This window comes from Anser anser (assembly GCF_964211835.1).
Source record: "Anser anser genome assembly, chromosome: 3".
In the NCBI taxonomy this organism is placed as follows: Eukaryota; Metazoa; Chordata; class Aves; order Anseriformes; family Anatidae; genus Anser; species Anser anser.
Genome location: NC_139722.1, coordinates 56,407,140 through 56,421,241, shown reverse-complemented (window position 1 = coordinate 56,421,241; position 14,102 = coordinate 56,407,140). Strand labels below are relative to the sequence as shown.

The 14,102-nt window shown below is 34.0% G+C and overlaps 1 protein-coding gene across 3 annotated transcripts in view; it reads left to right on the top strand.

The window, feature by feature from the left end:
- TRDN (triadin) overlaps positions 1 to 14,102 on the top strand; it is a 245,164-nt gene that overhangs the window by 52,028 nt on the left and 179,034 nt on the right. For all 3 annotated transcript variants that reach the window (XM_083830645.1, XM_083830644.1, XM_083830643.1), the window contains 2 exons: positions 1,642 to 1,779; positions 3,696 to 3,722. In XM_083830645.1, the coding sequence (XP_083686771.1) occupies positions 1,642 to 1,779; positions 3,696 to 3,722 (165 nt within the window). The remainder of the gene's footprint in view (positions 1 to 1,641; positions 1,780 to 3,695; positions 3,723 to 14,102) is intronic.

Below are 14,102 nucleotides of genomic sequence, written 5' to 3'. Positions count from 1 at the left end.
AAAATAAAATTCAGTCTGGTCTTTTATGTTTCAAATTAGTTAATTACAAATAAAAGGAAATATTTAGTGATATATTTATATTTCAAATGAAGTTAAAGTTGAACATTTTTATTACAGCACTTCTTTAGAAAATAACTGTTCATGCTGTTGCCATCAAAGAAGTTGCTTCAAGCCTGTACTTTGCCTGTCTTTGTAACCTGCAAGTTCATGTGAGACTACTTCTGATCTCTGCTAAGATTTGGCTTGTGAGTCAGAACTCTGCAGCCAGATGTAGTTTTGAAGAGACATGCATTTAATTTCTTATTAAAATATTTGCACAGGAAGATAGTGGTAAACAGAGAAATAGTTTCTATCTTGATCCTGTTAAATTCAGTGTATATATTTCTATTGAAACTACTAGAAGTGAGTAGGCCAATGGCAAATAAGATTTGTGATCTACCTTTGATTGTCTAAATTTGTGGGAGAACTTCACATACATAGGGCAATTGTTCAGTCTGAAATTTCAATAACAGTGGACAGTGACATAGACTGATTGACAGTTACCTCTCCTCCTAAACAATATTTGCTACAGATTTCTAAAAAAAAAAAAAAAAAAAAGCTTGGTGGATGGAAAGGGTGGACAAAATATCCTGTCAGAGACTAGAGATTTCATCTGAAATACTATGTCAACATAAACAGGGTAGGAAGAAATTTTGGTGAAATTACAACTGGAGATGCTTTTAAGAGAATCCTTTTATTAATCACTAGTGGTTGCTTTCTCCGAAGTGTGGATATGTAGGGAGCAGGGGCCTTGCTTCCATTGCAGGTCTCAGCAAGAAATTGTTGACATTAGGAAGATGGAGCACATGGAATTGCGCAACTTTCTTGTTTGCCAACCTACTTGCCTACAGGAGCAATAAAACAACTAGTAAGATATACAGATGTGTACAAGTGTATGTGAATTAAGCTCTAAAATAGTTCTAAAAGAAGAAGCATAAACGTGTGTATGTTTTTGAGTATAGTTGGCTGTGTGACATAATTTGTGTTTCACAACCCCTTTCATTCTGGACTCGGGTTTGTTTTGGCCCAAATGTACATAGCTTTCTTCTTCCCTTCCTTTACATGTTCTCCATGGGAATGATGTGATGTGTCCATGCAGTTGAAGCAGGCCTCAGTAATTTCCTAATCCAGGACTAGTGTAAAACAGAGGTCTTGAGGAGAGATGTGATATGAGGTGTGGGACACCCACATCTGTGAATACTAAATAAACATTGGATGCAAGGGACATGGGCCAGCGATGTAAACTGGGTTGAAAAGAAGAGATTACCTAAAAGAATAAATATTATGTGAAATCAAATCTATATTTATCTTTGTCCTAACCAAGCCTCAAAAGAAGAGACAGAACTTGAAAAGCAGTATCAGATCAAATTGTCCACTGGGTCATGAATCACTCTGCTAAGGGCAGTAGGAATACAGTTTACACCAGTCTTGCACAGAAAGGAGAGCTATCTTCAAACCCTTGAATAATAAACATTAATATTCACAATGTTTGTTTGTATTAAAGGAGGTAATATAATTAGTCCTGTGTAAAATGAAGATTAGCTTTAATCACCAAATGAGTACGCTTTTCAAACCTTTTTTTCTTTTAAACTCTGCACTCAGGAAGATCTGTTAACAAGCTCAGCACAGAACCACTGAGAATCATTCATGAGACACTGGAAGAATCCACTGATTGGCTTTATGGCTTTATTTCTTTACTGTCTGACATCATATGGAGTGATGATGATGACACTGATGAAGGTATTCGTAATGTAAAGACTTCTGTAACTGCTCTAACTGTTGTCTTACATTCATTATGTTGGCTTACTCAGCTTTTAACCTCACAGTCAAGAAGGTCAAACAAAAAGAAAAGTAAATGTTGTTGCTAATAAAGCATCTACTGGCTATTCCAATCAGTAAATTGGTCTCTTTGTTAGCTTTCATCTCATGTTTAATGTACCATTACAGAAAAGCTGTCAGAATTAAATATTACCATTAGTACATATAAAAAAAAGAGCTAATTTGTACGACTTCAAGGCCAAAACCAAAATATGCATCAGGATATTGCTTCAGAGAATGGCAATAGCTATTTTCTTTTAATCAGTAAGAATCTCAAGAATATCAGGAAATATACAAGGTAGACCTAGAAACCTAGATATTTAGTTTTATTTTTTATTTTATGTACTGATGACAGAACAATATATTGACACAAGAAAAATATGACAAAAATTACTATTTTGGCTGGACTAAGGGGAGTTTGGATGGCAAATTACAAATAATGAAGTTTACTAAAAATTACGGTTTTGCCAGTACAGTAAAATTCTTCATCTGACTTTATCTGATAAATGAAAGTAAACTGCTAGCATTTCAAGTTTGGACATAAAAATCCTTCTGTTACAGAAAAAAAAGTAGTTCCCTGGTATGAGCAGACCAGTAGTGCATCTTCATGTCACATCATATTGTTCATTCTGACAAGCGATGAGTGTAGGACTGACATCTTCATTCCCCAGTAGTTTATTTTACATTCTATTTGGTTACACCAGAATATAATTAAAAAACAATGTGCACTAAAACTAACTTCTACCTATTTGTTCATAAGCTTGAGATAGTATCTATTTTCTACCTTTACATGGGTGCATGAACTTTTCCATATATGAATTCTAATAGAGATACACGTGAATACATGTTTATGCTACATGTAAATTTGTGAACTGGGCATTCTACTCTGAGATATGATTTACAAACAATAGAAAGCCACTCTCTCATATGGTTGAGAAACAAAAAAATGTGAAATCTGGAAAGCTTGCTAAAATTTCAAAAGTGTTCATTTTTATCATTTTGTAACTCTTGAAGAATCTGCAAGCATTCAAGTACTTGAGTGGTTAAGTGTTAATGCAAGCAGAAAAGGTCATAAAACACCTGGCATACAAAATCTCAAGATCTGAATGCTCACTAAGGAGTATTTGGAAACCTTAATCCTGCTAGCCAGGTGGCATTTCACTGATATCTACCAGGAGTGTGAAGTGGCTATAAGTAATGTACTGCATTATATCATAAAAAGTATGTGCATATGAACTCCCTGCCTATTGTGCACTGTAGCCAATGTAACAGAGGCTGCACACTCACCACTATTGTCCAGACTAAACCCTTGAAATTCAAATCAAGGGCTCATAGTTCCACTGAAACTGAGTCTCTTTTGCCTTGAATTTCACCGAAAGTGTTGCTAGTACAATCTTGCTAACCAGCATATTCATTTTATAATTTGGAGTTAAAAATGAATCACTGGGCTTTTTCTTAAAACAAGGATATGCGCATAAATCCAAGCAAATTGCAAATGCATTATCACAAGTTTTTATTCAGAAGCAAAAAATACAGATTTGGGTGTTTCCTTGGTCTCTCCTTTGCATTGAATTTATTTGTCCTAGAAATCCTCTATGGTAAAAGAGGATTTCTGAAAATCTCAGAATAGGGTGCTTGCTTTTCAGCATAGAAATAATAAAATGCATTAAAAAATAAAATAAAATAAATAAAATAAATAAAATAAAATAAAATAAAATAAAATAAAATAAAATAAAATAAAATAAAATAAAATAAAATGAACCAGCATGAGAAATAGCATATTGTTTTATCTTTTATCTGTTTTTTGTTTTTGTTTTGTTTTTTTTCTCATGGTTTAGGTGAAGTGGAACCTTCCCTGAAAAAAGGTTGGTCAGTTGCTTTATTATATAGAGCAAAAAATATTTTTATAATATATTTTATGAATAAACTATAGTCTGTTCTATAGGTTATGTCATTATTCATGTCAGTCTACTAACCAAGTATATTGTGCTTTAAAAGATTTCATAAATAAGAAACTCAAACTATAATACTTGCTGAAATGTTTGCTTTCTGCAATAATTCATTTTATTATTATGCAAAAAGCTGAAAAAATGTTTATAACAAGCTGAAAGAATTACTGAAATAATATTATTTGTAACATTGCCCTGTATATGGGACTCTTATTAATTCTAGTATGAGTTACACATATGCCTGCATAGAAATAGTATTTAGAAATAATAACACAGAAAGAATATTTATCGAGAAATAATGACAAGGTGTTGTAAAAGCATTTTACATTGTGCCAATACTGAACCCTAAAATAAGGACTACCTCTGAATCTTCTGGAAAAAAAAAAAATACTGAGTTAACATTGAATTTTTGCAACAGACAGGAATGAAACAAGTAGGACTTATAATATAAATCTTTCCAGATGAAGATTGTCATGCAGCAACATAAAACTTAAATTCAACTTCTATTAAATCAAAATGTATTAGAAGGCTTGGGATATTGGTGATAGGATGTAAAGGTTTTCAAAACGAAGGCTTTTTTTTTGCTACAAACTGAGCACAAGTTAATAATAACAAGTTGTGTTACCAGGCCTGTTTGATTTGAATTTGGTATCCATCAAATGGTAAATCAAAAGGTAAATGCACATATTGAAGAATCTATCACCCAAGTTGGTGCTGAGATTACAATCCAGTTTTCTCTGAAGTTAATTGGAACTGGATCAAGCTTGTATTTAATGACACATTCTGTCAGTCTCAAAAGGATATCCAAGGACTGAATAAGCTTGAAGACCAGGGACATTCATCTTTCATTGGACGATTCTTCATTTTAGGACTGAAGAAAACTGATATACAGTGTAGGAAAACATTCCAGCTTACTCCATCTGTAACATTTTCAAAAGGGCTCAACATTGCCCTGTCTCTTCTCCCAGAGAGAAATGCATTGCTAATTTGACAGCAGGTGCAGAGTCTAAAGCTGTCATGCATTGCTGTCAGAGCACCCAAGTACATGGTTGGAAGGTTCCTACTCACCATGGGCCAGTGTAGCTGGCTGGCTTGGAACTGTTATAGAGGTATTTCACTGCTTGGTAAGACTTAATCCATGGAAACATTACAGAAAATGCCATTTTCAGCACTGCAATACCTGCTGATTTAGAAGTCCGTGATATCCTCATGTCTACTAAAGGCAAGCTCCTTACATTTTGTGTTGGGACACGTTAGGTTGTAGAAATATAATTCAGAGAAAACATCAAAAAAAATTGGAGGCTGCATAAATTAGTCAGTTGGAAGTGCTGAGATGATTGTTAGGACCTGGTATTCATCTCTTCCAAGGAGCTGAATACCTAACTGCCAGCTTGAGATGTTTTCTTCAGGATTCAAAGTTCTCAGCCCTCCCTCACAGATAAATGCCTGAGCACACTGCCTGTGCTTGGTGTGAAGAAAATGAAGGAGAGGCTGGTGATTCCTCAGGAGCTGGTACCTTACAGGACAGCTCAGTCACACAGATGTGTGGGCCCAAATTCAAACATGCTTCATCAGCCTGCACTTTTAAAGATATTTTGAGTGGGCTTTTCCACTTCCTGTATGTTTGCTCAAGATGTTTCTCTCCATGTTTCAGAGGATAAGGAGTTTCATCCTTGCCTCCCAGTAACATGGTGTTTCTTGACTAGAACTGACGAAGGAAGTGATCTCTCTGGATATACCCATTAACTTTCACACAGCAACATCCACAAATAACTTTTTACCATCCCCAGATGACTGAAGGTCTCCATTTCATCCTGACAAACAGGATCTGGCCTTGATTATACTTGAGTGTACTTGATTATACTTGATCTTGTCACCTTTTTTTCTGGGCTACAAAAATACAAGATGTACGGCCTGAAGCCATGTGTGTTTTTGTTTGTTTGTTTGTTTGTTTGTTTGTTTTGTATGACTGCTATTAGGGCCAGACCCTAAGAAGGACCTGCAATTTTTGGATATCAAAATATTAGCAGCTAGATCCACAAAATCAGCACCAAACTTTTTGGCTTTGGAGTGTTCTCCACTTTCATTTAAAGAACCATTTCTACATCATAGTCCCATATACTCAGTGCTGCATCCATAGCTTTGTGTATTATATATCTTTAGATGTCTTTTCTTATACTTGGAGCATTTGAACATCCTAAACAAAGACCAACAGTTAGACCATATAGTGCATACCGGAAGAGGACAGAGTTTGTTTTCCACATACTTAAAAGTTAGAAGTTTCTCTCAAATTTCACTCTGGAAATGTGCATATGAGATCTAATATTGCTATGCCTGACTTTTAAGTATTTTTTATTTTGATAAGAGCTTTCATGAATAGGTAGATAGGGGTTGTTTTTTTTTTGTTTTTTTTTTTTTTTAAGTCTCCATACCTACTTTGGCTGTATGGACAAGCCTTCATATTTTTATTTTTATTTTTTTTTCTTTTTTGACTGGCAGTTGTAATGAATGCTAAAATGTTAGCACAAAAATTACTTTATAATGTAAATATAGTAACTGAAAAAATAAGATTACTGGTACTACAATAAAATCGCATATTGAATAAACTTCAAGGGTGGTGGTGAGGACACTGCAGTGATGAAAGAAAAACGAATAAATAAATAAAGGTGCAATGATAATTATGAGCCCAAAGAAAGCAAAGATCACCTTCCTAGAGATGTAAATTGAAAGCAAAGATAATAAGAATATTAGCAACGATTATGGTCTGGTACACAGAACAGAACTAATATCAGTTTCAGAATCCTTTAGAAAGAATGAAAATGCTTCTCAAGTGTCTTTTTTATTGCAATTATTTTTGCCAGCCTAAGTCTTATCACTAATATTTATCTTTAATAATTGGAAAAGTGTGAACATTTGATATTGTCTAACAAAAATAATGTAGCCTTCACCAGAGGTAGTGAATTTTTACAGTCTTTTTTACAGTCTTTAACAGTGTGTACTCTCAACATGCTAAAAATGTAGTGCTTTTTCACAAAAGATGCTCAGAAGCCTAATAACAGTTTCTTGCAGGCTTAATACATTTTTGGCTTCATTTCCTTCTAGAACAATGGTTTTGAAGGATAATGCTGTTCATTTTCTAAAGGTTAGTTTAACCTTTAGAGACAAATCCAATTATTTGACATCTGTATGTTTTCTCATATTTTGGTCCTTTTACTAGAATTAATTGTTACAGAAAGAGAGAGAAATATTTATTATCTTTTTGTGCACATCTGTTGTACCTAGCATCACCTCTGAAGTTGGTAAAGAGCTGAGAAACACAGTGCACAAAATTGAAAATGAGTACCTCTAAAATAAAGGCAAGTGCAGACACTTTAACATTGTCATCCCTGGCTAAAAACGTGATTATTAAACTGTCTTGGAAATTCATTTGTGTTTATATATTAGTAATTGAAAATTTAAATCTAAATATGGGTTCCTAGTTTAGTTTGCCAGGGTACAGCTGCCAAACTGTGCACATATAGCAGTCAGTTTTGTATATTAAAGTAACATCTTCCACTGCAAAACAGGCAATAATTTCTGGCTAGGAAGCATGAATCTTGTGCTTGGACTTAGGAAGAAGTTGTTCAAAACTATTCAAAATATTCTAACATCAGACTTGTTTGTTTTTAACTTTACACTCTGAAGCTTAGTAAATTGTTTTTCTCGGATATTATTCTTGATTTAATATTTGGGCTTAGATGAAATCCTTGCTCCACCTCCCCTCTTTCAAAAGTATGTCCCTTTGTAAGCAATTCTCATTTCAATGAATATAAGGAACTTAGAAAGCACTGAGCAAGAAATGTAGCACCACCGTGGTATTGTTACCATCTCTATATTAACAAATAGGTTTTCATTAGCATAAGATTATTTTATATCAGCAATCAAAACAAACTTGATTTCTCTGAAGTAGAGACAGACCTCTAAATTTCTGTGAGCTAGGGTGTCTGTATGAGTTAGAAAGATGTATAAAATACTTATATGAAATGATTCTATTTTCTTTTTTGGTAGTAAAAAAATCTTTAAAAATGCAGTTAAATCATAGATTAAAACAAGAAGGCACATACAACAGAAATTTCTGTTACAATTTGCAAGAAACTTTATTAATTACAAATAAATTTTTTAGGAAAATACCTTATTCTTCTTTCCACCCTGTCTTCAGTTCAGATGCGAATATATATCCCTGAGGATTAGACTGGTAATTAATATGTTCAAGATACACATATCATACTCTTCTGAAAAGACATGGCAACTTCCAAGGGTGCAGTAGTTTCTGCTAATTTATTCTCAGCAGTTCTGGTCAAGGTGCAGTTACCCCATACTTGACTCTGGACGCTCACTCCCATTAAACCCACCATCCAAGCCAGAATTTATTTAGCATGACTATTTGTTTTTCAGATGTGGGTATGAATCTGAGCTAACAACCACAAACAAAATGCTCCTGGAAGGAAAGTTTCTCAACCACATTATTTCCTACATCTCCCTTTGAGAGTGATCAAACAAATATCTATGCCAGCTTGGCTTGGGAAACCCCTTTCCCAGGTAGAAACAAGCTGCTTAGAGAAGACTAGTAGGGGATTTGGTGATTTGATTTTATTTATTTATTTATTTTGCTGTTTGTTTTTGTTTGATATTATGCCCCTTATAAGCCTAGAGAGAACTGTTACAGTGTATTCAAAAAGAGTAGGGAAAGACTTACTGACAAATTAAGATTTTAGTCCTAGCATTTAACTACGTCAGATTGTTTTTATCTATTAAGTAAATAAGAATGATATGATCAGGCTAAAAGTCCAATTCAGCCAGTGAATGGGCCAGAAGTCCCTACTGCTGTCCAAGAGTGATCTATGCAAATGCCTAAGGGAACAAGAACTGTTAAAAATATAGCAATAACATCCCAGAACTATTTTCCATACTCCATACATTTGCCCAAGTCAGGGACTACCTGAACCATGCTGTCACTGAATTCAACAGGGTGGTTGTAATCCATCTATCTACTCACAGTGAATTCAAGGCCATAGACAATATGTACACTGGAAACAAAACTATGGTGGTAATAAGTTGTTGGAACCAGTTTGGCTTCATAATAAAACTTTGAAGAAGACATTTTCCTTTTCCAAATTTTCACATGATTAGTTAAATAATAAATAGTCACCTTAATCTGTTATCCTTAAAAAAATTCTGTATGCATTAGAATTTGTATTTTTTACTTTTAACTTGGTGTCACAAAGAAACAATATTTTCCCATACTAGAATATATAAATATATATATAATTCTATATATAACTCTATGTAAATAATATATGAATACATAAATTCTTACAAATAGCATAATAAATCTATCTATATATCAATAAATATAGCTGACTAGTGCCACTTTAGATAACATACTGTATCTCAGTTGTAGCAGGGACATGCAGAAGTTACACAGGACCTAGTGGAGAAGTACACCCTTATGGACCAGCTGGTGAAGACCAGAATACCTACAGTACCTTTTTAAAAAAAATGCCAGGTGTTTAAAACTCTTGCATTTTAAACACTCTACTAATAGGGTTTACTAAAATTTTTAAAAGAACCATAATTTCTTATAAAAAGATAAATAAATATAATAATTTGCTGTTACTATAATTTATATCTGAAGAATAACTGGAAAAAAAATGCATTGCTAGATAACATGGCAACTATCTTTTTCTTCCTGGAAAGAATACAGAAATTAGAATATCAGCTCCTACCATTTAGAAGTCTTTTTGTTATACAGTAACAAGCCTGGAAAGAATAAGAAAACAATTTTTACTTTTTATTTTTCTGGAGATAATATTCATGTTCAAAAAATATTTATACAAAGAAATAAACATTTTCCAACCAAAAAGTTGGAATGGACTAGAGAAAAGAAATTCAGACTACCATTTATGCAGCCTGAAAATTGAGTTGCTGGTGTGGTAGTTATATGTGTGTCTTAGAAAATAATTATTCAGTTCCATTCATCCCTAAAGTATCTATCTATTTGTACTGGTAATGCCTTCTGAATTCAGTTTCTTTTATGTTGCCATATGGTAATGTTCACTTTTCTGTGTATGAGTTGCTATTATAGATCCCTGTAAAAGGCTTTCACTGTCTCCCTAGGCTGCACTTTACTACAAAGCGTTTGGCATATCTTTGTGTAAAGTATACCCTTTGTTAAAAGATGAAAATCATTGATTGATTCAATTCTCGGATGTTAAACTGCTTTTCCAGACATGTATTTTTTTGCATTTTGCATTTTTGTGGCATCCATTTCTGTTATTAATGTTCTTTTAACAATCTCATCTTCTTTTACATACTCTGATCAATATAGTAATAGCATTTCCACTATAAAATAGCATTTTATAATGTAAGGAAAATATTTACCATATTATCAAGATGAAACAAAACTACTTACCTCTAGGGAACAGGGATGTTCATTATAGTTCTTTTTCCTATTGAAGAACAGTGATTGAGTTTCAATTTTAATCCAAAATTGCTATCTGTAGAAAAAAAAAAGTACACGGAGAACTTTGAACCACAAGGCTAGTAAGAATTCTGGGCAGAAGTGTAACAACACAGAGGTTTTCAGAAGTTTAAGCTATCCTCTTAAATCAGGGAAACCCGTAAGCAAAACTTAAGATAACCCATGTTATCATGGTGGAATTGCATAGTGGAATTCTTCATTTGTGCCTCAGCAGTGTGGCATTGGGGATGATCTTACTCAAAAAGAAGAGCAGAGTATTAGGCAGATGCCCCCCTGGCTGGGAGTTTACTGTACCAGAGACAGAGCAAATTCCTGACCTAGCAAGTAAGAGCTAATAAAGGACATAAATATGTGTTAATGTATATGTATAAAATACAAAGAAAAGAAAACAGAATAAAATTTATTTAAATTTTCCACATGGAAAAAGGTTTCTCCCATTTGGTTTCTCCTCTCCTCATTGCTAGCTAATTCTACCTCTGTGGCCTATGTTCAGTGAGAATTTGTCTGGCAAGACCACAAAAATGTAATAAGGTTAAAGGTTCCGCCAAAACTCAGATAAACTTACAGTACCAAAATCTGGGGTCCTGTATATTTCGGAGTGAACTCAAATCCTCTCACAGCTGCTGCTGTCCCAAGGAGAGGATATGGTAAGTGGGGCCCTATGCTTGTGACCCATAGAAATAGTATCTCTCTTCTGCATGCCAGGCCCCTAAAAAAGAAGCCTCCCTTAGCACATCTAGAAATGATTCAATTTATAGGAATATACATTGACAGTCTAACACAATAAGGTAGAATCTGCAGAGTTGCCACTTTTTAATGTCGAGCATAGGAACTGTGATTAGTCTTGTGCTTTCTTTTTTTCTGTTTGTTTTTTTTTCAGCACACATGAAAAATATATATTGAATAGATTTATATAGAAAAAGACATCTTTAATGCTAAAGATTAGAGATTTTTCTGTATATATCATTTTACTCTACTCAGGGGTCTACAATTTTTGTCTGTATTTTGTCTGCATAAAATTATATTCAATTAAGTGCAGACTATGATAAAATTGATTATGAAAAACATCATCTAAAACTTGTCCAATTTTTTTTTTTTCTGTTGGTTGAAATCCATAAAGAGAAACATGTCAAGGCATTCCTTTTTCATTTCAGAATCAAGGTACAGAACTGCAGTCAGGGAACAAAAATACAACACCAGCGATAAAAAAAAATAATAATTTAAACAACAACAACAACAACAAAACAGTCAACATATTAATATACTTGGAATAAAAAATGACTTTTATGTAAAAAATGTTTAGTGTGAAGATCTGCTATTTTCCACTTTTAATTCTTTCCAAAGCCTAGTTAATAAAATCTCTTCATACAAAACAGTATGCTTATGGTCTTCTTGAAGCATGCCAGTGCTGCTTCCAGGATAATTAGTCAAAGATAATTAGTGGTACCCTCTCCCCTTAAAAGCTTTCTGTTAAAAAATAGTTTTTCCACTCTAAATGGAAACTTTATGAGAGGGAAAAGAAAACCCACAACATAAAAAACAGCCTCTAAAATAAAAGAGTTTATGCACCATGTAAAGTTCCAAGTGCCTTGGTAAACTGAGGTTTCAAGACGGACTTTGTCTCTGAGGACCATGATCATTTCCTTTTCTTTTTTTCTTTCTTTTTGTCGTTGTTTTGGTGGAGGATGTACCTCAACATTAGGATTTATCCCATGTTTACGGCTAATTCTTCAGCCCTGGAATCTTTTATCAAACTTTCAATCTCATCTCAGTTTTTCAGGAAAAATAAATATTTTCCTATTCTGCTAAGAGACAATTTTATATTGAAACATTTTCCTTTTGCTGGATTAAGGTTTTTTTAACACCCCTAGTAGATATAAGAAAATGTCCAAACTTATAAAAAAACAAGTGGAGAGATCAATGACACTAATCAGTGATTTTGTCCCCCTACCCAAAATAAAATAAAATAAAATAAAATAAAATAAAATAAAATAATGTTTTAATAAGGCCACAGCAATGTAGTGATACACTTCTACTCAGTGCTAATTGCAAAAACTATAGCAAAATGAATGATATTTCAAACATAGCAATGTGGAAAAATATGTACAAAATTAATTGTCTTGAATATTCTGTTAAAAGGAGGAGTGGAATAAGTTCACTCCAGAACATTGGAGATTATGGAAGAGAGGGTTATAATAAAATCTTTACATGGGCTGGGGTGTTTTGCTGTTATGAAAACAGCACACACACTATTCTGAAAAACCCTTTCTTCCCAACACATCTTGTTTTATGTACACTCTTGTAAAAATAAGATAAAATAAAACATCAGCCCAGAATCAAAGCACTCCTCAGCAAGATGAGGAATATGTCAGCAGGTCATCTATGATGCATTTATATTATATACTGGTGAAAGTACAATAGTGTGGAAACAACTGAATATCTCTTGAACTAGAATCTAATCTGTTTATTTTTGTCCCACTTTGGCATTATAAAAAGGTTTATATAGCAGAAAGACCAATAACATCTCTGTATTCTTAGGAGAACATTAAAACCTACTTGTTTACTGTATGCTACCAAAGATGGGTAAATTATTCAAAAATATTTGAGGGTCATGTTCTCTTTGTCTCTGATAGCTGTTCAGTGATGCCAAACAAACTACCAAGAGGAGGGAATAAAGACAATTGCAGTGAAGTAGTCGAGCTTTGCTGAATAGGTTTAGGAGCACTCAAAGCCACTTCACAGCAACCTTCACAGTTTAGGACAACATGCTATTTTGGGTAAATATAGACCAGAACAAAGGGTTTGCACCAAGAAGGAGAAATGGTCTTCTGTGACCTCTGTCAAAAGTAGTCTTATGCAGCACATGAAAGAGACACAGCAAAATATGGAAAAGACAAGGCAAGACAAAACAAAAGGATCTTCATTTTCACTCCAAATTGTAGTTGTGAATTCTAAACAGATGGATAAACAGTTTTGAAACTGTACTTAAGAAGCACTGTGGCCCGATAGTTCATTGGGTGCTCAACCATGCATTGGATAAGCACACAAACCCTTCAGCGTTTTCATTGATAAGAGACAAATCACCTCCTGTCACATTTTCACAACCTCAGGAAAAGTTGCTCTGTACCCCAACCTGTTGCTATGAGTCTTCAGAACAGAGGAAAATACTGATCTATGAAAACATGGGATAAAACTACGCTACTAGCAAGCTTTAAGGAAGTCACTTAAATTGGTCATATGCGCCACTCGGACTTTCTAGCAGTGAACGTTACTACCTAAACTCTCCTGTAACATCACACTGTCTTTGATTCCTAGATATATGCACAATACACCATTTTAATTCCCTAATTAAATATTACCTCTTCTTTTTCCCCATTATTTCTGTTGCTTTTTTTTTTTTTTTTTTTCCTCTAGACTCAAGCTACATGATGTATTAGTTGTTAGCTGGAAGTTGCTCTAATGCATGAATTCTTTTATTCTCCTCCCAGCCCCATAAGGATAACTGTCACCCTCACCAGCTGGTACTATCTAGATTAAAAATAGACATCAGCTGTGCAATTGCAAATTTCTCCTGAGGATACCAGCAGCAGGAGAGTTGACTACAATTCTTCATACAGACAGCATCTAGAAACATATTAGAAATGTCATTCCTCTTATCTTCCAAAGCTCTTAACACCACTCACTCCTGCCTTGCCCTCAGTATCTATTTCCACCATCTCTTCAGGATAATCAGCTGCCTGCTACCAATTAGTCTTGATAAACTAGCAAGGATATAG